The 24,956-nt window shown below is 46.1% G+C and overlaps 2 protein-coding genes across 9 annotated transcripts in view; one reads left to right on the forward strand and one right to left on the reverse strand.

Annotated features, from left to right (window-relative positions):
* The first annotated feature begins 1,105 nt into the window (after positions 1 to 1,105).
* LYSMD4 (LysM domain containing 4) lies at positions 1,106 to 14,971 on the forward strand. Of its 2 annotated transcripts, none has more exons than XM_064158023.1 (3): positions 1,106 to 1,124; positions 1,799 to 2,086; positions 7,358 to 10,062. In XM_064158023.1, exons 2-3 carry the CDS (start codon positions 1,814 to 1,816, stop codon positions 7,907 to 7,909), a joined length of 825 nt encoding a protein of 274 aa, XP_064014093.1. In that variant the 5' UTR covers positions 1,106 to 1,124; positions 1,799 to 1,813; the 3' UTR covers positions 7,910 to 10,062. The 2 variants fall into 2 exon arrangements, 1 of the variants encoding a protein (XP_064014093.1); XR_010305422.1 differs by lacking the exon at positions 1,106 to 1,124 and adding an exon at positions 14,364 to 14,971 and having other exon boundaries at positions 7,358 to 8,687.
* Positions 10,686 to 24,956, reverse strand: part of MEF2A (myocyte enhancer factor 2A) — a 91,435-nt gene continuing 77,164 nt past the window's right edge. For 5 of the 7 annotated variants that reach the window (XM_064158021.1, XM_064158015.1, XM_064158018.1 and 2 more), the window contains 4 exons: positions 23,803 to 23,826; positions 20,092 to 20,218; positions 15,305 to 15,431; positions 10,686 to 14,802 (listed from right to left, as the gene is read on the reverse strand). In XM_064158021.1, the coding sequence (XP_064014091.1) occupies positions 14,421 to 14,802; positions 15,305 to 15,431; positions 20,092 to 20,218; positions 23,803 to 23,826 (660 nt within the window). In that variant the 3' untranslated portion in view covers positions 10,686 to 14,420. The remainder of the gene's footprint in view (positions 14,803 to 15,304; positions 15,432 to 20,091; positions 20,219 to 23,802; positions 23,827 to 24,956) is intronic. The other 2 variants (XM_064158019.1, XM_064158020.1) reach the window with 1 other exon arrangement.

Raw genomic sequence — 24,956 nt, forward strand, 5'->3', positions numbered from 1 at the left:
TATCGTCAGTATAATGTTTATTACCGTAACGACACCACACGTAGGCCGTACAGACGCTCTCTAGCTCCCTGCCGTGCCACTGCTGGGACCTGGCCGCGGCCGTGGCTAGGAGGCGCGGGGCCCTTTAAGCGAGTCCCGCCCCGGGCGGCACGTCCCAGGGCTCAGGCAGCGTCACTCCTGTGCCCATTGGCCCGGAGGCGCCTGGAGTCCCGCCTTGCGGCGCTGCTAGCCAATGGGAGCGGAGCCGCGGGAGAGTCCCGGCGGGGTCGGTGCGTGCGGGCGATGGCTGGCGGCGGCGGGTCAGTGTGGGGTCTGGCCTGGGCCCGGGCCCGGGCCCGGGCCTGGCCGCCTCTCGGGCCGCCTCTCGGGCCGCGCGGGCTGAGGGCAGAGGGGCAGGGCACGAGGGCTGCGCGCCAGGGCACCGCCTCCCTGCGGCGCTGAGAGAGCAGGGCCCCACGGGTATGGCGGGGGCGCTGGGACGCTAAGGGAATCTGGCACCCTCTGAGGTTCCGAGGAGATCGGGGGCCCCTGATGAGCCTGGGAGCCCCCGAGGCGCTGGGAGGACCGGGATCCCCCTGAGCAGGCCGGTGTGCGGCCCTCGCGGCGGGGCTGGGGCGAGCCATACGCCGACCCTCAGAGGCCGCGGGAGGCTCCGGGCGGGGCGCGGCCGAGAGCTGAGCGTCGATGCCGTGGTGAGGGGTGTCCCTGTGTCCCACCGGGACGGGGAAGGGGTGACGGGGAGGCGGCTTCTGCCTCCCGGTGTTTGGCGGCCCCGCTTCACCACGTGTGTTGGTGCGGAGCGGAAGCCAGGCCGCTCCCCTGCCTGCCCCCCTGCCTGCCCGACCCTGAGGTGCGAGGTGTTGGGGTGGCCAGAGCCGGGCTGGGGAAGAGTTACTGCCCTCCCAGAGAAGCCAAAGGCGATTGTGTGTCAGGAGAACACCCTCGGCCTACTGCTTATTAAAAGGCAGAGGTGTCCCACAGGAGAGTCCAGGGAGGCCATGGTCTGAGGTCTTAAGCTCTTCTAGCAGCGCTGTGGTACCTGCAGCCTCTGGGTGCCATGGAATGCCATGAAGGGGTAGTGGTTTCCCATAAGAATCCTGTATGAGGAGGTTGAGATGATTAAGGTCAGTGGAGGCCCCTGAGCTTCCTGATAGCTTGCTGCTATAGGGCCTAGCAATGACTGAAACTAGGTGCTCAAACAGGTTCTTGTCTTTATACAACAAAATTACCTTGTCTGTCAGGTTGAAGTTAAGTGTAGCTTGAACTGTTCTTACTGGGAAAACAAACAAAACAAAACAAAAAGTACTCTTTCATGATGTTAAAATGTTGGCTTTTCAAATGTGGAGAACTTAGGATGTCTGGAAATGTGACCTGAAAGATTACTTTGGTTAGTTTTTATTGTGTATTGGTAGGAGATCTGGTGTGGTTCCATAGGTTTTATTACCATAGTGAGAAACTCTTGGTCTGATGCTTTTTTTTTTTATGACCCTCTAGAAAGCAGTATTTAAAGGCATGTCAAAGTAGGTGTTATGTAGTGTTGTCCACAGGTAGGCAAAAAAAGGTTCGAAAATAACCTGCCCGTTGTTGAAATTGATGTACATAACCTTTCTGGTGATTCTGTCATTGCTCTTAGGGATCTTTTGGATTTGCCCTGAGAGGGCTTGGGTAAAAGGAAAGCTTTGTGTATACCTGCAGTTGTACAGCTACTGTGCTTGCTGTCCACTCTCCTGAATCTTAACATGGCAAAAAATAAACACCGCTGTTTGGGAAACTCAGAATGTCCGTTTTGTGGTTCCAGGTGCTGGGATAAAAGATGAGGCTAAGTGAGAGCCAGACAAGATCCTTCCAGGCTCCTGTCACTGTCCACGCGTACCCAGGCAGGCAGGTGTACGTGTTCCCCAGGCGCCGCTCCGATTCAGAGGAGTCCTCAGAGGAGGAACTCGTTGTTACTGAGCTGCGGCCGAGGGGCAGGGAGCAGCAGCGATGCAGCACGGCGCGGGACAGAGCCGGGGACGTGGTGTTTCTGGAGCGAGAGGTTACGGAGGACGATAATCTCAATAAGCTAGCCCTGCAGTATGGTTGTCAAGTAAGACTCTCTCTTTCTTTGGGTTTAATTCCTTCAGAGGTATTACACTTGTAGCTCTTTCTGGAATCACAGGAAAGTGTGCTGTTCTCCAGTAGGGTTGACACCTGGGTATTTCATGAATGGTCAACGGCTGGGTAAAACTGAGCCAGAAAAGTGCAAAAGAAACCGAAACAAAAAGAGTTCTTCAGCCAACAAACAACCTAGAAAGATACTGTCATCCCCATGCCCTGCGTCACCTGCTCGCCTAGGTAGTTTGTGTGACTAAGTGCACCAGCTGCCATGATTTGTGCTTGATTGTTTAAGTGAGAACAGACACCAGGAAGCTGAGTACAGAAAGGAGGGCTGGAGCCCTACTCACAAGGAGCATACATTTTTTGAAGCAAGCTGAATAGTACAAAGAAATGCCACTGCAATAGGGTCTTGCTTTGGGGGTTGGTTTATTTTTTGAAAGGTGTGACCTTAGGTACTGCAAGGAAGATGGAATGGGGGTGGATTTGGAGATGCCCAAGTGCAGATCGCAGAGTTCAGGTGCTGACTGTCCATGTGGCTGTGATTGCTGCCATACAGTATGTGTGGCTTAGCCATCTGCAGGCCCTGCCTGTGCACCCCGAATTGTCTCTGCATTTGCAACATTCTACAAAGTACATTTTCTCTGTTGCAGAGCAGAGAGCTTTATAGCAGAACTGTTGAGAAGTTTAGTTACCTGATTTGAACATTAGAAGCAGCTTGTTGTTGAGCAGTTCAAGCTGTATTTTTAGAGCCTCCCCTATCTCCAAGCTAGATTGTGATTTTAAAGTTCCATGATGCAAGCAATTGGACAGTGCCCTGGATGGGATAATGACATGGTCCTGGCTCAGCTGCTGCAGTATGATTGCAGTCTGTTTTGCCTAACAGCACAACAGCTGCGTGGTGCAGCTGAAGCAAGAGGGCTTAGAGGAATTGCGACAATTCCTCCCCTCCCATTCCCTTAGAAACAAAAACAAAACAAAACCGAAACCCTGCTAGGTACTGCTGACGAGCCTGATGCATGTGAAGGAGCCAGTCGAGTAGAACTTGAATAGGTCTTGATTGACGCCAGTGGAGCCTGAGAACTCAAGAGCTGCAGCTCGTCTCTAAGCAGCAGCATTTGTGTCGTTACTGCCACTTACACAGAACCCAGGCAGTTCAGTGAACTCAATGGAGGAAGATTCTGAAAAGCATGGCATGCTTTTGGCATGAAAAATCCTCCTGTGCCCCCTGTACTGTACCTCAGGGGAACTCTGGCCTGTCCCTGCCGTGACTGTTCATCTGCCTTCTCTGCTGCCCTCCTCCCAGAGCCCTTTAACCTCAGCAGGCACACGTGGATCTGCTGTGCCTGCCCTGCTGAAAGCTGCTAGACTGGGCTGGTTGGGAAAGCAGGCTGGAAGGGAGGGACCAGATAGTCAGTGTTCTCCTCCCCAGGAGAAAAAGAACTGCTGCCTCCCTCCCTTCCAGAAAGAACACTTAAGACTTGTCCCAGGTAAAGTGAAGAGGTGCAGGAATCCTTATTCCTGGAGAACTCTGTATTTGTTTACAGAGCAGCACTGGTCAGTATTCCTAAAATCACAGAATGGTTGGTGTTGAAAGGGACCTTAAGGATCACCTAGTTCCAATTCTCCTGCCATGAGCAGGGACACCTTCCACTAGACCAGGTTGCTCAAGACCCTGTCCGACGTGGTCTTGAACCCCTCCAAGGAAGAAGCATCTTCACCTTCTTTGGGCAGCCTGTTCCAGTGTTTGATTACCCTCACTATAAAGAATTTCTTCCTAATATCCAGTCTAAATCTCTCTTCTAGCTTAAGGCCTTTCCCCTCTATCCCCACCCCCTGTCACTACAAGCCCTTGTTAGAAGTCCCTCTCCAGCTTTTCTGTAGGCCCATTCAGGTACTAGAAGACCACTCTAAGGTCACACTAGAGCCTTCTCCAGGCTGAACAGTGACAACTGTCTCAGCCTGTGCCCACAGGAGGTGGTGCTCCAGGCCTCTGATCATCTTTGTGGCCTTCTCTGGACCTGCTCCAACAGTTTGGTGTCCTTCTGGATGTAGTACTCCAGGTGGGGTCTCAAAAGAGCAGAGGAGAGGAGCAGAACCACCTCCCTTGTCCTGCTGGTCACACTTCTTTTGATGAAGCCAAACACAGCATTGCCTTGTGGGCTGCCAATGCACATTGCTGGCTCATGATGAGTTTTGTATCAGCTGACACCCCCAAGGCCTTCTCAAGACTTTTCTGTAGATTTTTTATTTTCTTCTACCTGCATAATTAAGCAGCTCTTAAAAGGCTACCAGGACATCAGTGAGGAAGACTTGTAGCCACAAATAGAATCATAGAATCAACCAAGTTGGAAGAGACCTGCAAGATCATCCAGTCCAACCTATCACCTGGCCCCATCCACTCAACCAGACCATGGCACTAAGTGCGTCAGCCAGGCTTTGCTGCAACACCTCCAGAGATGGCAACTCCACCACCTTCCTGGGCAGCCCATTCCAATGCCAATCACTCTCTCTGTCATGAACTTCCTCCTAACATCCAGCCTATACCACCCCTGGCACAACTCGAGACTGTGTCCCCTTCTGTTGCCGGTTGCCTGGGAGAAGAGACACCTGGCTACAGCCTCCCTTCAGGTAGTCATAGACAGCAATGAGATCACCCCTGAGCCTCCTTCTCCAGGCTGCACACCCCCAGCTCCCTCGGCCTGTCCTCACAGGGCTGTGTTGCAGGTCTCTCACCAGCTTCGTTGCCCTTCTCTGGACACGTTCCAGTATCTCAACATCTCTCTTGAATTGAGTGGCCCAGAACTGGACACAGCACTCAAGGTGTGGCCTGACCAGTGTTGAGTACAGGGGAAAAATAACCTCCCTTGTCCTACTGGCCACACTGTTTGTGATCCAGGCCATGATGCCATTGGCTCTCCTGGCTGCCTGGGCAAACTGCTGGCTCATGTTCAGCTACTATCTACCGGTACCCCCCAGGGTACAAATACATCTGACTATGTTTAAAATGTCCAGGATGAGCTTCTCCTTGAAATCACTGAGAACTTAATGACTGGTTTCAGAATAGTCAGGACCTGCTTATGATGGGAGTATGTTGCACATTGCAGCAGATAGCTTTGTGTGTGCTACAGATAACTTGACAGGGATGCAAAACACTTCAAAATGCTCATTTTTTACTATTGACCACTTATAATCCTGGCCTGCTTTTGGCATTTTTCTTAGCTGGGACAAGAGGAGCTCACTGCAGCCAAAAAAATGAGTACACAAAATAGCCTGGCTAGCCAAGGCCAGAGTTCTTGCATGCTTCCCATCAGCTTCGTTTGTTGTTTCTGTGTGAGCACTGCTCTGCTCTCTGTTCCTGGAGCCTTAGTACAGCATTGCAGCGTTTGATTGCAGACACTGCAGGGGATATTTACTGTCCCTATAATTTGTTTTCACTGGAACAAACCCAAAAGTTGAAGCAGCACCTCAGGAGGCTTTGCGTGAGATGAGTGTTATTTCATAACGAAATGATTTTGCAGGGTTTAGGCCCTGATGTTACGCTGGGGCAAGCTGTGAGGAGCTTGAACCAGCAACTGGGGATTCCTTTCACCTCAAGGGAACCAGATTAGGATCTAGGATTAAATGTCCCATTTTTGGATGTCTTGAGTTGTGCAGTGACTGTGAGATTCAGGCATTCATCTCATCTCTGCCTTTCAGCAGAGTCATCCTTTGTGGCTGTGATGTAGCAGACTGGCCACTTTCAGAGCCTGTATGGCAGGTGAGCTTGATGCATGTTTCTCTGAGCATCTGTACAGGCTTGAGGGTAGATCTGTGAAGCAGAGTCACTGCAGCTTCTCTATCCTGCAGCCCACTGCATGGTCTCCACCTCTGGGACCTCATTGCAGGGTGGAAGGACCGCCTGTTGTACCCTGGGCATTTCCTTTGCTGCCAGAGTGTGGCATCTCCTCACTCTTGGCAGCAACACAGCCTGCAAGTAGCCCTGAATGTTTGTAGACCTGAACATCTGTAGCAAAGGAGATGTTGAAGCTCCTATCTGCTGTGTTTATGTATTGTCTTTTAAAGGAGACTTTGCCCTGAGTTACCAGGACTGCTGGTGCTGATGGTATTTATATTTGCTTTCTTGGATTTAGTTCTCCAGTTTCAGTAGTGGCCTCAAGCTTGCAAGGATGCAATGACTGCAGTCACACAGTAACTCACTATTGTCTAAAGGAACAAACCACACTTTTCTCTGCGAGTGCTGTCCTCTTGCTGATGCTGCTGTATGATACAGTGGAGGTGATGAACCTGTTGTGGTACTTTTCTCCTTGGTTTGTGGTCTTGGTGTTTCCTTTGGTTTATGTCTTCCATCCTTTCCCTTGTCTCTTTCCTGTCTCTTTGTCTGCTCTGCAGAGCTCTTTCCACACCCTGACAATCCTGTTCCTTTTCTTTGACTGAGAATTTAGGGCACCTGAGAAGTTCATGCACTTTGTTACTAGGTGGCTGTGAGTGGTCACTGTATTGAGCTGTCTTCTCTATAAGATTAAATAAAGAAATGTTGCCTTGCCATTGTCATTCCTTGGACATCAGCTCTCCTTGTGCTTTATGCTGTATGTAGGGTTTGTTCTTTCTGGCTTTCCTTACTGCTCGTTGCATTACCAGTCTGATTGGGAACCCCACAAGACAAACCCAGATATGCAGGGAGTTTATTGCTGCAAGTACCTCAGCAGGAGCAGTTACCAGCTGTGGGGAGCTGTTGCGGTATAGTGTTTGGGAAAGGAGCAGAGAACACTGGTGCCAGTGTGAGAGGTGAGAGGGATGCTCACCTGCTCTCTGCCAGGCTGTGACCATGCTTTCAGAGCTGCTGAGACAGAGCTCTTTACTGTGAAGTCACTTTCTGAGCAGGGTGCTGATGTCTGCTCTCCTTTAACACACTTTAAGATACAAAAACTTATACAAAGGATCAGTAACAAAGGCTTTACTTTTTAACTTGGATTAGAAAGTTAGAGAAGGGTAAAGAGAGCAAGAGGAAGGGAAAACAGAGTTAAGCAAAATACAGCATATGAAAGGGGCAAGGACTGGTTTGAGGGGACTGTCTCTATCCTGCAGGACCTGGCGCAGCCCTGGAGCAGCTGGGAACGTCTCTGCAAAACACTGAGCACCCTGCAGTCAGGGCTTGCTTCTTGTTTTCCATCAGCTGCTTGCACACTGCTTTTGTCTGCACTTCCTGCTGTAGTGCTGGCTTGTCCTGTTGTAATACTGGTGTCCTTTCTGGGTTCTCCAGGTTGCAGACATCAAGCGTGTCAACAACTTCATCCGGGAGCAGGACTTGTACGCGCTGAAGTCCATCAAGATCCCTGTGAAGCCCCATGGGCTGTTAACGGAGAACAGCAGTGAACTGCGGCCGCTGCCACCCGCCCCCTCCCAGACCGGCTTGACGCTGGTGGACTTACCGGCGCCTGAGGATGAGGCAAGCAGCTCTGCTGACAGCAGACACCTGAGCGACTACTTCAAGGGGATTGACAAGAACATCCAGGATGCGGTGCAGGCAGAGGTCCAGATGAACACAGAGTATGGTGTGGAAACGCTAGAGAGGCCATTGCCCCAGTCAGGGAAGCAGGAGAGCAGCACTGGTGCAGACTGTGGAATCCAGTGGTGGAATGCAGTTTTTATTATGCTCCTGATAGGAATTGTCCTGCCAGTATTTTATATCATCTACTTTAAAACACAAGGCCTGGTGGCCCATACCTCCAATACAACACTACTCTCAAATATTTCAGCAGATGGAGTGGAAGGGAAATTACCACAAAGCTCAGTTGTAGAAAAAAAATCCTGAGGGAGGGAGGCAGGCAGCCAAACCCAGCCTCCTCTGCCTTTACTGAGGCCCCTGTGCTGTGACTGTCTCGAGTAATTCAGGGGGATAACACTGCAAAACATCTTTATTTTTTTAAGTAGCTGATGTTGTAATCTTGAATTGCCTGACAGTGAGTTGTTGGGATATTTATGGAAAAATAAGGATGCTTTGTTGCTTACAAAGCTCATCAGGCAGCTGGTTTAACATTAGTCAACTCAGCTGAGGGAGAGTGTTTTGTACCATTTCACCCACCTTGGTTGCTTCAGGTGTTTCTTAATGCCTTGGCTGAGAAGCAGGTCTTCTGCTGCCGAGTTGGAGAGTGCAGTATTCGCGTGACTGGAAAGCTGAGGGCTGTTTGCAGTTCAAGGTACCAGTTTTTGCTTGGAGCAGAAGCAAGGACTCTTGCTGAGCTGTCATTGCTGCCTTCTGCAGGCCTTGGCAGTTCTGGCAAACCTGGCCCTGAAGTGGTGATTTCCAGTGCATTAAGCTAGGTGCACCACGGCACAAGGACACTGCCAGCACCTTGACTTGACTGCCTGCTGCACAGTGGTTGATGCTGTGTTTATTAGGGTGCTTCAAGCTCACTACAGGAAGGGTGAGCCCAAGCCTCTTCCCCTTGATGGAATCCATCAGACCTCTCCTGAACTCCAGTGTCTCTGCAGGCAGAGCTCACTGCGGCGTCCCTGCGTTGCCAGGACACTGCTCAGCCAGAGCCAGGACTTCAGAGTCACTGCAGCTGGCCAGGGTGTTGGAGGAGGAGGTGAGTGTAGCGTTAGCTTGTGATATGCAGTACACACATCTTAAAGGCTGCTTTGTTGGAGGTGTGGTGGTGGTGGGTGGCTGTTCTACCCAGTATGACCTTTTCTAAAAGATAATCATCCATCATAGTGCATCAGTTTCAGTCATGCACTGGAGTTCCTCCTATGTAGTCTTCATGTGATTGAGCTAAGCTCATGTAATTTGCAAGGCCCAGGAAAGCAGCAGCCCTGCCTTCCTTTAGTGACAGAAAGAAGTGTGATGCCTCTGTAGGCTGGGACAGTGAAGCTGCTGTTAAGTGTTTCTGCTGGCATTGATGTTGAAAAGCTTCTGAGCACATAGGAAAGACCAGTGGACCCTGGGAGGCAGGTGGTGTCCCAAGATGTCACTGTACCTGCAGTCTGTGTTGGTCCTAGCAAATGAGGAAACCCCATGTGCTAGAAGCAAGCAGGAAATGGGGCCTGGGAGAGCTTTGCTGCAGAGACTAATTTGTCTCAAACATTTAATTAATCAAGGCCAGGGAGTGGGGACAGAGAGACCCAACTCTCCTAGACTCAAACACTAAGGAGTGCTGAGCAGTTATGTGACACCTGGCTGGGGATGGGGTGATGCAGGATGTTGGGAGCACCTCACGAGTTCAGGAAGGGTGCCAGCCCTTGGCTTGTCTGCTGCTACTGCACTGGCAGCTGAAGGTGCAGGCAGACCTTGGGCTAGTGGCTAAAGCCCTTGTCTGGCCTCCCTTCCTGCCCCAAGGTCTGCTCTGGCGAGTTGCGTGGGTGTGGTGCTGCAGAGCTCAGCCCTGCAGCCTGCTGAGAACCTTTCAGCAGCAGATGAGCTGGGCAAGGGCAGCACCTCTGCAAGAACACACACACACTGCTCCCGACCTGCAGCACAGCAAGGAGGGGGCGGTGTAAGGAGCTGGCTTGGTTTCTGCTAGGGCTGGGGTTTTTTCGTTTGTTTTGAGGTGGTGTTTTTTTTAAAGCCTTAGTGGTTGCTGTTGCTCCTAGCTCCCTGAGCAAAGGTGAAGCTGGGTGAGCTCTGTGATGCAGGCTCATGTACCAGCTACACTCGTGAGTGGCCTGACACTCTGCATGATGGAGAGGGACGGTGGGAGCAAGGCTTCCCAGCGACGTGAGGAACAGTGCACAGAGCAAGGAGAGCGCTGCAGCATTCCAACAACCTGGATTCCCTGCAATCAGCAGAGTGCTGGGGAAAGGCTGAAGGACCCCACTTGTGTGAATGAAGACTCCAAACCAGCACTTGTCTTTTCTTCTGTGAAGGAAGTGTATCTCTCTTTGTTCTAGGGGAGGGGGATTAGCACCTTTTAAATAAAGCAACATAAGAGCAGAAGGGACAGCACCCACTGTCTTATTGTCACTGCCCTCTGCTGTCACCCAGCTGAGCACCTTGCTCCAGCAGAGGAAGGCCGCTCTGGATCTCCACCCAACACTAGGAAGAGTGACCTCAGACCACTTTTCTACCAGTTTTTTTTTCTCACAAAGGTGTTTGTTGCACAAACAGCTTAGCGATTGGGGGTGGCACCGTTTCCTTATCACTGGTTTCACAACGCGCAGCTTTCACCACTAAGGCAGAGCAGGATGGGGCAGCACTGCATGGGGTGACTGCCCCCAGCCACCACACTGGCTTCTCAGCAGCACTGGCTGCCTCCTGGCAGCACTTCCAGCAAGAAGTGGGAGTGACAGCAGCAAAAGGAGATGTGATTATGTGGGGAAGGCCTCGGCCTTTGAGACACCGCTCTGAATGTACCCCTTTGCTGCAAGCATCTAAGCATTTTGTAACAAGGCATCAGAGAGCATCAGTTCTTCAGTTGAGGGTAAAAATGAGTGCGTGTAGCCCAAAGAATCCATACTGATAGGAGGAACTATGGCAGCAGTTTAAACCCAGCCTACCTAAAACTGGACCAGGAGTGCCTGGGAGAGCTGGAGAGGGTGCAGAGGTGCACCGGTGGAAGAAGGCTCTGCAAACACGAGAGAGGCCGAAGTACACAGTAAAAGCCAGTATCTTTACTTTAGTGAATGCAGGATACAAATATTTTACAACAACCTCTAGCATTTTCTTAACCATTTGATAAAAAGTTCACTAGAATATTTATTGTATATTGAAGAAAAAACAACACATTCAGGGAAAAAAAAAAAATTGAGATTAACTTATTTTTTTTTCTTAAAAGATTCGTCTCAAGGATGGCAACAAAGTCCAGCTTGTGCCGCCAAACGGCTTATCAGCATTAAACCGTGAACAGCTTCTTTGTGAACTGTTGACTACAAACATTTACCAAATACATAAATCTCTTTTAAAAAAGCCATTTTAAATATAGCAAAGCAGTGTTCTCTTGCACAGCAAAGTGAAGAAAGTTCCTACTAAGATTTAAATGTTTACATTGGTTAAGTCTTTCTTTCACATTCCGATTTAAGCTTCTTCCCGTGACCAATGGTTAGGAGTTGTTTTGTTCCTTATTTACTATGTATTTCTTGTGCGCACAGTAACTCGCAAGTTTCGGATGCATGATTAGTGTCCCTTAAGTGAAAGGAAAGGCTAAAGCGTTTCTCTGACGAATCCCTGATTACGTGCATTTTTAAACACTACAGTGAGAGCTCGGAGATGGAGGTGATTTGTCACAATAGATACAAATCTTAAACCGGTCAGGCTTGAAGGGGTTCAGACCAGGATTGGATCCACTTGCACCTTCATTCAGGATAGGTAATTTAAAAAAGTACTTTTTGCCTGTGGAAATACCTGTGCTATGGCATCCTTTTTGTTTTTATTCTTTTTATAAAACATTTTTACAATTCCTAAAAAAAGTATGTTCCAAAGTCAGTCAGTTGGTATTAAAAATCGTGATTCCCACTTGTTCAGTGGCAGGAGAATCTCCCCCTGGCACGGGGCCAGGGTGGGTGGAATCTGCTGAGCCTGGTGGAGGGTCTGGGGCAACACAGGAAGAGTCCCGCGAGCAGCTCCTAGGAACCGATTGTTTTAATTCACTGGTGTGATTTCAATACAAACTCTAACCCTTGTGTAGCTTTTTTGTTTAAGAAAACAGTAATAGCACTGTTTAAAAACCTGCATAGAAATAAAGACTATTGAGATACAGTCAGCAAAGCCATCTTATAAGGCACACAAGAAAATAGACAGTAAATGTGAATGCAGAACTCCCACTCGGATGTACAGCAAAGTTCATATAGGTGCATAAATCATGAAAGAAATCACATAACTCGCCAGAGCATGAAAGGTTCTCTCAAGTGGTTAAGTGAACTCAGTCACGTGGGAAACGGTCGCCATTGGATGGAGTCTCCTTTTCCTCCACACCTCTGCAAAGTGAGAACTAATGACAATAAAGGGAGGGAGAACTGGAAAGGGCTGAAACAGTGGCAAGATCCACAGTTCTAAAGGGACCACGGCAACAAGAGGTGGCCTTGGCAGCTGTGTGCCAACTGTTCTTCAGTTGCACCTTCAAGCGAGGAGTGGGACTGTCCCCTTGGCTTCCCATTTCTCACATTTGACGGCTACAGGATCCAGTAAGACTTTTTAAATTAGAAAATAAAGTCAAACCAAATCTGTAATAAATATCAGGGCTAACTTTACAAGAATTTGGAGCATGAATCAGTGCTGTAGTTTCTTCCCCAGCGCTAGAATCATCATCATCAGTGAGATCGAGTTGTATCTATGTAATTTGGTTCCCAGGATGCAAGGACACCACGCCACGCATGCAGGGAGAGGAGACTCGCAGCCAGGACTGGGAAAGGGACCAGAGTGGGACATGGGACCTGCAGCATCGGCTCCACCAAACCCAACTGGCCTCAGCCCCTGCAGTGAGGTTTTTGGCTCCAGAGACTGCTGCTTAAACCCAGCTTTTACCTAGAAGCCCCTAAGTCAGCAGGGGAGAGGATTCTGTCCTGCTGCCTTCCTCAATCCAGCACAGGCAGGCCGCACACACAGGATCCTACTAACAACCCCAAGTACAACCCAAATCTTTCACCAGCCAGGTCTCAGGACAGGGCAGACTCTGGATTCCTCACTGCATCTCACAGCAACAGCACAAAGGAGGATGCATCTTTATCCCAAACCACTTACCAGCTCAGAAAACCTTTTGTGCTCCTCTGATATGTGTTATTTCCCTACCAGGAGAAATTAGGTCAAGTTTTTCCACCGTTTTGTTTTGTTGTTTCATTTTTTTCCTCCTCAGAATAGGCAGCTTTAAAACGATGCCTTAAAACATGTTGTAACAGATTTTGTCTATTTATGCAGGATGAACTTAACACCGGATTATTTCTTTGTTTTGTTTTTGCCACTTTGCTATTTATATACATATATATAAAATGTATAATGAAGCTTAACCATACAGCACAGAGATTACAATTGAACAGCACACATTCACCACCAGTGAGGGGGAATAACCCCTTTATACACCCTCTGAAAAATCTGGATAATAATATTAATAATAATTAAAATCCAAAGAAAGTACAGTATATTTAACAAAATAGTAAATATTAAACAGTGAATACTCTACTTAATAAGGACCTCGCCTTTTCTCAAGTCGGCGTCAATCCACAAAAATATACTTTGTAATCTGGTGAACGTACAATACGCCGGTACTTACACCAAAGGTGATAATATATTTAGGATGCTATATACACAAAAGAGTTTGGCTCAAATTTAAATTTACATAGAAGTGTTCATGGCTTATTTTTCCCCCAAGGTTCCGCCTGCAAGTTTTTCCTTTTCGTCTTCGAAAGCAAAAACTAGAAAGTCAAAATAAGATAAAACTATACTCTACAAAAAAGCTACAACATACAGCTTTGGCTTATATAAATAATTCATAGCAGAATGTGTTCAAAAGTACTGTATATAACTTTATATATAGTCTTCAATCCATTAGGGTATTGTTTTCTTTAATATAAAATATACATGAGCTAAAATCCGTTTCTATATTTTTTCAAAAGGTATGAACGTAAAAACAAATTTTCCAAACATCTTCCAATTATAACTTAATATATTAATTTTATTTTGTTAATGTTCTATGTCCTAGGCTAATAGTTTCTGAATAGTTCATGCGAGTTCTCTATGTCTCTCTTTCACTCGTTAAAAAAATCACTTCTTTGACCCAATACACTATTTTACTTTATTTTTTTTTGCACGTGCAAAACAGGGTTTTTGTTTATTTCTTATAGCATCAGCCCTTCTCCATGCACCCTCTGCGATAGAGACCCATGCCAGGTTGGGTAATATAAAGGTCATTTTATGTACAGTATTGCTTTCTTCTTCCTGCTTCTCTACTGCTCTGCTGCTACAAAGCATTATTTCTTAACTACGAGTAACCATACAGCTTGAATAACACACACAGGGACGTTACTACAGGCGAGCCCTCCCGGTTTCGGCAATCTAGTGTGGTAGGGTTATACTGCGGGTAGAGGATTTCTCTGCAAAACAGGTTATATCATGAAAACAACGAGTCCAGGTAAGTGCCAGACTAGATCAATACCTACAGGATTGTTCTCTTATGTTTTACCATGGGACATCTGCAGCTATACAAGAAGTTTGTCATAAGTGCCTGATGATTTCGTGTATGCTACACACACTAGCACATATATATGCATGTGAAGATATATATATGCATGTATGTATATACATATAAATATACTTATGTCCTTATTTATAAATTTAGATATGTCAGGACAGTTCACTTTGAGAACGCAAAACTGGAGGCAGCAGCGCCACGCGTTTATGTCACCCACGTGTCCATCCTCATCCGCTTCACCGATGGACTCTCTCGGTCTTCTGCATTCGGTGGCCTGCCCAGCACAACAGGGGAATGGAAATCGCTTCGAGGGTCTTCCCGGTCGCTGCCGTCGTAGGAGCTGCTGGAGCTGCTGAGACTGTCAACAGGAGAGCGACCCAGTTCCTGCCGTGACTGCTGCTGCTGCTGCTGCTGCTGGGGCGGCTGCTGCTGCTGCTGTGGTGGTTGGGGCTGCTGCTGCTGCTGCTGCGGGAACCCAGAGGGAGTTACACGGTCCCGGGGAGGTGAAATTGGTTCAGATTTTATGTTGATGTTTTGGTTGGTGTTAATGGATAAATTTGAACCCTGAGATAGCTGGCTGCCAGTACTGGGAAAAAGAAAACCAAAAGGCAGAAATAAGAAAACACGAAAAAGGAAAAGAAAGTGACAGTTCATGTGTCGGGGTGATGGCGTGGTCGTGTGGTTCAGCACCCTCAACATGAGCAGGTGAATAAAACACAACAACTTAATAAAGTGAAGAAACCAAGCTGAAAAAAGCGCTGATTAAAGGTCTGAATGCATCACAGCAGTTACAACCAAACAGAAACAATCCCCATTTCCAAACAGTTCAGTTCACCACACAGGGACTCCTGTGTAAGAAGCTGGGCCAGCAGGGACACAGCTTGTCAGCCTGCGGACTGACTGATAAAAGGCACACGAAACGTGACTGCTTCTCAGTTTCCCAGCAAACTGGAAAGGCAATGACCATCACCAGACAAGATACTGAAAAGGTCCTGTGCTAAACGTTCCCCAGCACAGATTATTAGCCTGAAGTGAGAGCAGCTCCGGACCGACTGACTGCAGAGTGTGACCACGTCAGAGGTACTTACACAAGAGAGCTGAGGGCGGATGGACCAAGATGGTGCTGCTGCCAGGCTGACACCTGCCCCAAGGAGAGCATCCCTGGGGAGTTAAACCCCTGCAAGGCAGACAGGTCTGCACTAGTCAGTGAGTAATCTAAGGGGAAAACAAAACAAGAAAGTAGTTTGTAGATGTATTTATATATCTAAATACAGGAAGGCACAGGGCCTCCCCTACCCCACCCCCCAACACAAATAGAAAGGCTTCTGCCCAAAACAAAGGCAAGTGACTCGAAGTCCAAACATGAAAACTGAAGTCTAGGAGCAGTCTTTGCAAGGAGTTTAGCAGGGCATAAGCCTCCAAATGACAGTCTGTCTTGCCAGTATTACAGTGTTTGAAGAGTCTCCTCTGTGTGGAAATTTTAGAACAAAAAGGGAAGAATTCATAGAGGTCAGTAGGAAGGAGTAGTGACTCTTGCACAGAATTTACTAAAGCTGGTGCTGAGGGATGTGCTTTAGTGCTGGCCTGGCAGAGCTTGGCTAATGGCTGGAATCCTTCTTCAAGGTCTTGTCCAACCTGAGCAATTCTGTGATTCCAGGTGCAGCTGCATTCTGCGTTGGGAGGCACAGGCAGGGCAGGGAGTGGGTGTCTGAGGGACATTATGACCCAAGTCCCCGCCGCTGAGAGCCTTCATGACCCTCTGCCCACTCCATGTGCACAGTCCTGCTGTAACACATTGAACCCTCCCTCAACCCACAGTGGCTTCACTGATTACTTGTCTGACTAAACTGTCATTTCTCCATCAAACAGATCTCCTTGGAACAATGTGATTATTTAGGAACACAAAGGACTAACGGAAAACAATCCCTCACTAATCGGCAGTGACTGGCTGCTCAGTTCTCACTTCACTCACAGGGGTGAAGTTATTTTCATTTCATCATTAGCACTCTTTCAGGTTTTAAACCAAAGCCAAACACTTCTCTGCTTTTAATTATTTTGTAATACAGCTTCCTTAAAATAGTTTCTAGTCTCCTAAGAATGTGACAAAATGCCAGCAGACAAACTTGGTTTATACTGCCAGAGCAGGAATCAGAAATTCTCCTTAAAGTTTATTTTGGGTTTTTTTTAGCGTTGTCCTAAAGCACCCTTACGATTTCTGTCTTTTGAGGTAAGCTTTCTTGAGCCATCTCTCCATGCCCAGCCACCACCTTGCTTGATGAGGACAACTTCTGCATTTCCCTTTGCCCAGGAAGGCAGGTGAGCCTGGTTCCTGCAGGGCACTGCACTGTGTAGAGATGCTTCAGGGCAGGAATATTCCAGAAGGCATTGGGCTGCACCCCAGCAGGTGAAGCTGCTTACACCATCTTTTGCTTCATGTTTCATTTCTTCTCACTTAACATTTTTATCAGAACGCTGGAAAAACCTTCACAAGGATTTCTGCACAGATGCATAAAGATTTTCCCCCAGCTGATCAATCCAAAACCCCTTTGCAAGCTACAGTAAACCACTCAAAATCTACAAGTGCAGCCCTGCACTGTCTCTACTCTGACCACCCAGGGCAGTGACTGCACTGGGGACGGATGAGCTGTTCTGTGCCAGCAGGATTTCTGTACCAGCAGGCATAAAGAAAATGTTGATAGGAACTCACTTCCCATGTTTTGGGTTTTCTTTTCTTTGCAATTACAGATTTTGAGATAGTGGAGAATTAACTTCTGGTGCTTTAGTTAGGACACACCTAATGACAGGGGTCCGAGGAGATACTTTTCCAAGGGATTACATGTACCACTGCACAGCTATCACTCCCCTGATAATCCTGCCAGTAGTACATGCAGGACACCTACACAAGTGACCAGATGCAAGATGGACAAGTGGAGCAGGCAGAAGAGTGTCTGCTATATGGTGGAAACAATTACTGCAGTAGTGAGCTTTGATCTTTGCATCTCTGCAAAATAAGGGATCTAAAGCAAATAATGTCACTTCTGGCTAGACAAGCTCTGCTCAGGTGTAGGTCACCATTTAACTGATTCACGTAGGGGTTGAATGCTTTCTAAAGATGCCTAAACTGCATTAGAACAACCAACTCTGTTCATTCTGGCCCTTCTTTCAGTCACTTGCAGGGAGAATACTTTTCCAGCAAAACTAGTTATATAAATTGGTGTATTTGTGCAAAACTGACATTCCAACACTTGAATTAATGACCTAAGAGCTGAATCTATCCCCTGTAGCCCTGAAAAATAAGTCCAAACCTTTATCAATCCAAACAATTGAAGTATCTGAATTTTATCTTAGTTCCTGAACTGCAGAACTGAAATTGCTATGTAAGTGGTGACTACCATGAGATTACCCAGCTGACAATTTAGTTTCAACATCAGATTTCTTTCTGCAGATCCCCTAAAAGGCTCAATCTAATAGAAACAATTTTCAAGTGTCTGAAGAACACTAAAAGGCTAAAAGCTTTTCACAAATAATTGCATTATCAAGGAAATGGGCTGGGTTTTTAAATTAGGTCCCAGTGCTAATAGCACTTGTCTGCTGTGTAGGACACCAGTTGCAGTTGGTTGCTGCTTCCTGAGATGCAGGCTACAAGCTCCTCTCAGCTTGTTGGGTGTTCTGGCCATTAGTTTAGGGGTTACTCTGGACGAGGGACACACACCACTGCTTCCTGAAAAGTCAGACTGCATGAGAGAACAAAGAGACCTGTCGGGACAGGTAAAACAACGTAGATCTTCTGAGCAGGGAGCAGCACGGTTTGTTTACTTGAAGCAGCTACTAAATGCAACACAAGGTATGAACAATCTCTGCGGCAAGTATCAAGCCAAGATCTGTGTGTCCAGCAAATTCGTACCTGAGCTTGTCATTCAGAACCACTCACCAAGCACAGTCCTGCACTCTGCTCATTACCGTGTTAATGCCACCCCATCTTCTCTGTTTCTTTAGACTTTAACCCCCCCCCCAGGGTAGTGATAATTTAGCTGGGTGCTGCCACAGCACAAATATTTACTGTTGCTGATGACTAAACCTTCGCTCCCAACACAAACCTGCATGCCAGCACCTGCCCCAGGCAGTGCCTTCGAGGCAAACTGACACAGAGAGGCTGAAGGGGAGAAAATGCCAGTTAATGAGCACATTAGCAGAGGTAGACGTGAGTCGCTTGGCTGGAAGATGGTTGCAAGTCTAAATTGCAGCAAAGCTAAATAAAAGGAAAAAAGTGGAGGAAATGTGTAAAACCTCATCTTCTGGGGGGGGTGGGATTTAATGACAGCTGGATGGCTGCTGTATGCTGTATCTAACCCCTTCACCAATACTTAAGAGTTCTGATGGTGCCTCTCCTAGCAGAAAAACCTCAGTATCACTCAGCTTTTGGCCATTTCCTACAAACCTTGAAGGTTTTTTTTCTGGATTTGTCCTGACCTTTGCACAGGAGTCAGAACATCAGGTCACTGATAACAGACTGGCTCAGCGGTTTCTACCCCTTGTTACGTGGATTATCAGAGAGGTGCCACCAGCTCCACTGTTGGCCTCAGCTGCTTCCTGGCAGCAGCAGGTACATTTTGAAGCCAGTTGAAACATGCTGTGTCTGATATGGGGCAGCTCTTCATCTACTTTTAGAGAAGCCAGTCCTGCAAGCATGTTTGTGTTGTTATCCCCCCCCCCTTCTCCATCACTGCTACCAAAACCTTGCCACACAACACAGTGGCTCCTTCAAGAAAAGCAATTTATTTCTTCCCAGAAGGTCCTCCCCTGCCTCTCAGGTTCCTGAGGCATCAGAGATGACACAGCTCAAGGGAAGGGATGCTACCATGCTACCAGGGAGTCTCCTCTGCTAGAAGTATGGATCTCTGATTCACAGAATGCAGAGCATAAACACTCTCAGGCCTTCCTGTCTAGCCAGGGTTGATCAGCTACAAACAGAAGCTCTCTAGTGTAGCTCTGTCCCAAGAGCTGCTATTGTTGCAGCTGCTCTAACTCAGGCACACAGCATTTACTGACACTCATCTTCTGCACTGTAGCTTATCTGCAGCTGCATTTGAAAATTAAACTGAACCACAGAGCAGTGGTAATCAACCTGAGGCCATCATGGCTGCAGCCTATCAAGGAAAGGATTACAACAATCCCTTGACTAATTACATATAGGGTCTGTAACAAAAAAAATCACCTTGAGACTGAAGTCAAAACTATCTCTCCTTCTGTGGAGACAAAGTAGGAGGCACCACATCATGAATTACTTTCCAAACTGGCAACTAATTATCCCTTACATCACCGAATTCCTTGCATCACACCCACCTGGATAAAAAGGAGTTTTAAGTCCTTCAGAACACAGAGACTCACAGTGGTGTCATGCTGACAACACCTTCCTGTGAAGCCCCACCTTGCTCTTGATAAATCAGCTGCTGAAGAGAAAGCCCTCTTTGGGCAAGTAGCCTCAGAGGCTGATTCATTCCCTCCAGCTGCTGCCACTGAGCAGAGCAGAAGGGAAAGGACAGCATGCTCTGAAGCATCGACTACTGCTTAAATTCGAGGCACTTCAGTTCTCCGATGGAGAGGGAGAACACTACAGCTGCAAACAACGCACTTGGTTGTGTGTCTTGTATTCAGCTGTGTGCAACCTGGCTGACTGAAAGCTTTCTCCTGCTCTGAGTCTCAACACTGACACATCTCCAAGCTGAGGGCTCATTCCTGATGAATAAGAGCCTTCACTGGAACTGAAGAGGGAAATAAAGTCAAGTGTCACAGAAATGCAAATTTTCTGGGCTTATGAATCACAAAAGCCTTGAACATCTGACAAACCAATCCACTTCCCCCAAACAATGCTTACCAGTGTTGTAGGCAGTAGGCATGGCCGAGTACACCAGTCCCTGCGGAGGCAAGCTGGGAGTTGTCACCGACACCACAGGGGTAGCAAGAGGCTGTGTAGATTGAGAACTACTTATCCTTTGGGTGTTCTATGAATGATTAAAAATAACAACACATCTTGTGATACCAGCAAGAACAATGGCAAACCAAGTGCTAATACCAAAAGAGTGCCCTATCAAAATGTGTTTCTTTATTTTTCAGTTACAAATACATCCTTTTTCTCAGGATAGATTTTCCACACAAGCCAAAACATTTCAAGAGAACCAAAATAATCTTGGCAAACTGAAATGAAAATGAGAAATTAAGACTCACTGGTCCGCTGCCCATGCATGCAGATTTCAATAGTGTTAGAGGTAGGGGGGACATAAAAACAAATGCAATTCCTTAGAGATAGGCACAGCAATTCTCAGAAGTTCTAAAGTGATTTGAGAGTTTTCAGTCTTATTTTCCTAAGGGGTTTTAGTGCAGATGGTGAGGTGCAGTTCCACCAGAAGAGAGTCTCCCACTTCCAGTTGTTTAGCCAATTTTCAGAATTTTAGCTGCCAGTTTTGACACTGTGCTGACTACACCTGTCCTGAAAGGCACACAGAGATCTTCTAAATTTGTGTTGATAAGACTTCAGTGATAAAATAATCTCACTGTTCCCATGGTTCCTGAGAAACTGAGAGAGTACTTTTTATAATGCAGCTATGTTTCCAAGCAAATGACATTTGAGTTCACACAGAGCAACTGTGCTTTCTTACAGGAAAAACAGCTAAACTAGACTGCCGCAGATGAGCTAACTGTAGGCACAACGTGACTGTTTAATGTCTGTTTCTCCCATACACTGGAATGAACATCTGCAGCAAACATATCACTCAAATGAAGCTCTTTAACACAAAGTTTTCTAGACAGCAAATATGGTTGAACACAGTGGTGAACACCACCAGACAGCAAAGCTGCTCTGTCACAGAATCTACTGCTTTTTGTGGAGGCAACTCTCAATCTTTCTTCAAAACATGTATTCTGACACCACCTTACCGAAGCAGCACTTTCAAGATCAGGAAATGCTGTGGTTTTGTTATTTTCAAGCAATAGATACTTAATTTTACCTACAGGAGTCTTAGAAGTACTAGAAGTCTCTACACCGTTTTCTACACCCTCTATTTCTATGTTCTTACACAACCATTATTGATGAGGGAGGCAGGTTTCAAACTGGTGAAAATATTTTTAAAGCAAGGTCCTCCCTATCTCTGAAAAGATGCTTGCCACAGAAGTAGCATTTTTCCATCTCTTTGGTAGAGTTCCATTTCACAGCTTTACAGGATTGAAACTACGACTACTTTTTATACAGGTATACAGCATTTCAGTACCTGCAGCACTCAATTTTTAACTCCACTGTCATCTTGAGAGAGGAGCAGTATTAAAAATGCATGACTCTCTTTACAATAATGGAATGAGCAGGTACAGAAACTGGGCTGCTGTATTCAATTTTAGGCTAAAACTCATGAGCACAAATTGAGGGTTATCAATCCTGGGCTTGTATCTTCCATGTTAAAAGAAAAATCAGCACAGCCTGCCACTGGCTACCAGGGTTGTGAGCCCCATTTTGTCTGGCTGCTGTTGCCTTAAGCCTCTCATGAATTTGGAGCCTCTTTGGCGCTAGATGTACCCACTCTGCTTCAGCTCCAGGTCACAGAGAAAGTCCCACTGATTGTCTGTGTAATTTACCTCTTTAAATCACTTATGTACTTCTGAAAATCTCCACTAGACCAAATTTATCTGGCACAGAGATGTGTTATTAGTGCAGATTTTTGTGTCTGTCAGGAATTGACCTTTTTCCAAAGCTTTCTTGGATGGCAGCCGATAAAGTTGGGATTACTGTATAATGGAAAAGTTAAGAGGAGTATACTGGGAAACAATCCAGGCCAAAGGATTTCCCCATGGGGATATTTTTTTTTGAGTGGCTAATAAAGGTGGTTTTCTGAGGTAATTTATTTCTGAATATAATTGCTGAATACTCAGCCAATACAACGACATGAAGAAATATTTAGATGTGTCTGATCTTTATTGTACTCAGATTCAGCCAAAAATCCAAGGCAAATTTTAGGACTTTTTTTTTAACTGGTGGAAATGAGAGCAGTAACAAGAAGTATTCATATCTTTGTTTCTGGCTATGCTGTCATTCGTATCGGGTTTCATAGCCAGTGCTCAGCTCCAAGCACACCACCGGTGCACAGACATGGCCTGGAAGTGCTTTCTAGCAGTGGTATTAGCACAGCAAGAGCCGTGAGGTCGCAGGTGGAGTCGCTATTTCTTGAGCAGGTCTGAGGCAGGCACTAGGGCATCGCCTTTGTGTGAGCTCCTCCCCAGCAGAGCCCAGCTCTGAGCTCCACTAGAGGGCCCACGCTCCACGCTCTAGCCATCGCCCAACCCGCGCCACCAACTCCCACTCCTCCAGGCCGCCAGGTAGGAATATCTGAATTCGAGGGCTTTTGCACTAATTCCAATTGCAGTCGTATTTTGATATTGATTAAGTGTTTTGATGTGGAATTAGGGCTCTGTGTCTTGCACTGAAACCAGACACCCCTCCATAAAGGTGAGAAGAACATGCATGAAGGCTGTTTACCTGAGCAGTTAGCAAGTCATTCCAATAAACCTTGAGAACTTCAATATTGACTTTCAAAAATCATTTCCTCTTACTTTTTAAATCTACTGCTGACATTTAAGGTAACAACCACAAAAAAAAAAAAATCAACCAACAGCATGCAGTCATCAAGAAATGTATCTAAATCACTACATCTTCCATGCTTTCATGCAATTAGAGCCTCATATTAGCAACAGGTCCATGTTCAAAACAAATCAAAGCATGTAATAGGCAGAATTCTTTGTGTATCTTTACAGTCATACTCTGATGCAGAATCTTCTGTGGGGTTTGTGCTACAGCAGCTAAAAAATTTGCAAATTGGTCTAAAAATAAGTTAGGAATTATTTTAGCCTTACGTTATTTTCCAGACAGAATGCCAAATGTTAAAACCTTTTGGAAAAAAAAAAAATAGAAAACACACAAATCCTAAGAGTTTCCTTTCAAAAGCAGAACATAGTTCCACTGGAAAAAAAGGTAGAATTATTCACTTGCAATTCTCTATTCCTTTTGGTAAACAGGGAACACCCCTGTGGTTTGATAATCTCACACAGGATGAAATAATTCTAAACCTCAGAAAGGTGACCTCACCAGCCATGATGTAATCTTCTTCAAAACAAGAGAAGTAACAGAGGGCTTGTGTTACAATCTGAAGAACTTCACCAGTGAAGCCACGGTCTAAAAATATTCTAACAATTTAGGGGACGATAGGTGGTTATTTATAGCTTAAAAGTCAGTAAATATCCTACACACATGGACAGTTACTCTGTAAGGCTCTTTTCCAATGTTCCCTCCAAGAAAACCAGAAATATTTTCAGGAAGACAAAAAAAGTAAAAATTGCAGTTTACAATTGGAAAGGGCTAGATTTTGGATGTGTTTTCAACTTGAATTGCTCAGGTTTTAAGTGTGATAAAACAAATGTATTTTTGTATGCTACCAAGGGAACACTGGAATTATTTAAAGTATGTAATGAAACTACAGTTAAAAGCTGTAGTAAAAGACATTTTCAGCATCTTGCTCTCTCTGATCAAACAGCAGCCCAAACTCACCAACTCCAATTCATCCTCCTCCGACTGTACTCAGCAAACAAGAGGGATAACACAGTTACTAAAAATAGCAGTGCTTTCAAAAATGAAAGAAAGTCATATTTCTGCTTCAGGATTTTTATTCATTTTAATTGAGAATGTGAATTTCCCCCGATTCTGTAAATAACTCTACTAGGAAGTATAATACTTTACGTAATTCAGGGCAACTAAAAAATGCTGTACTGAAGGAACACAGGCTCTGGTGAAATTAGCGCAGAAAGAGCTTAGTGAAAACAAGGACACAGCTACACATTGCCAACACATGTAGAAGTGGAGCATAGCAGTTTCTGGCTGGCCTGATCCAACAAACATCCAGCTCAGTAAAGAATTTTTTTCACATACAACTACCACACCGTCCCAGCACTCCTACTTCGAAATCTCCTCCTAATTTCCTCAACACCACAAACCCCAAGTTGAACGTGATGGTTTTGCTAACGCAATGCATAGGCACTGTTCGCCACCAATGTTAGAGCAACTGCTTCAGCAAGACCCTTTTGTAAGTGATTTTCAAGTGTATTTTTCACTTTATCCATCAAGTGTTATTTCCTCTATCATCTACCCTCACAGTATTCCTAGAAAAACCAAGAACTCAAAGAATCATTACTCTGAGGATAATTACAGCTTTAGTTACTTGGATTAACTTTGTATTATTCATCATGAACACCAGTAACAAATGTAAGCACTTGTGGTATCTTAAAAACAAGCAAAAATTACACAGTAAGTACTTGTATTGTTTGTATCCTGCACCTCTTGGTTACAGGGCATTCTTCCACACACAGAACACGTACACATGGGTGTTTCAAATTTCTACATGACAGTGAAAGACTAAGACCAAAGAATCTGGCCAACCAAATTAAAGGAAAACCAGAGTAACTCTTCCTGAAAGACCTGTTCTGGTCTCAGTGCTGTGGTTGCCTCGTGCCTGACACGAAACTGGTGTGCTATTCTGAATCTAGGCTGAACAAACATTACTACCAACATGCCAAACTGCACAGTACTATTGAAAAGTACACAAATAGGGACTGAACCTGATCTTCATTACTCTTTCATGCCTTCATTGAAGACATGACATCAATCATAGGCCACACAAGGTTGCATTCCAGCACACCACATCAAGC

Source organism: Pogoniulus pusillus, chromosome 17 (genome assembly GCF_015220805.1).
Source record: "Pogoniulus pusillus isolate bPogPus1 chromosome 17, bPogPus1.pri, whole genome shotgun sequence".
NCBI classification, from domain to species: domain Eukaryota; kingdom Metazoa; phylum Chordata; class Aves; order Piciformes; family Lybiidae; genus Pogoniulus; species Pogoniulus pusillus.

Coding starts and splice junctions, on each gene's coding strand:
- LYSMD4 (XM_064158023.1), top strand. CDS start 1,814: ATGAGGCTAAGTGAGAGCCAGACAAGATCCTTCCAGGCTCCTGTCACT. Junction 2,087..7,357: donor CCCTGCAGTATGGTTGTCAA/GTAAGACTCTCT, acceptor TGGGTTCTCCAG/GTTGCAGACATCAAGCGTGT.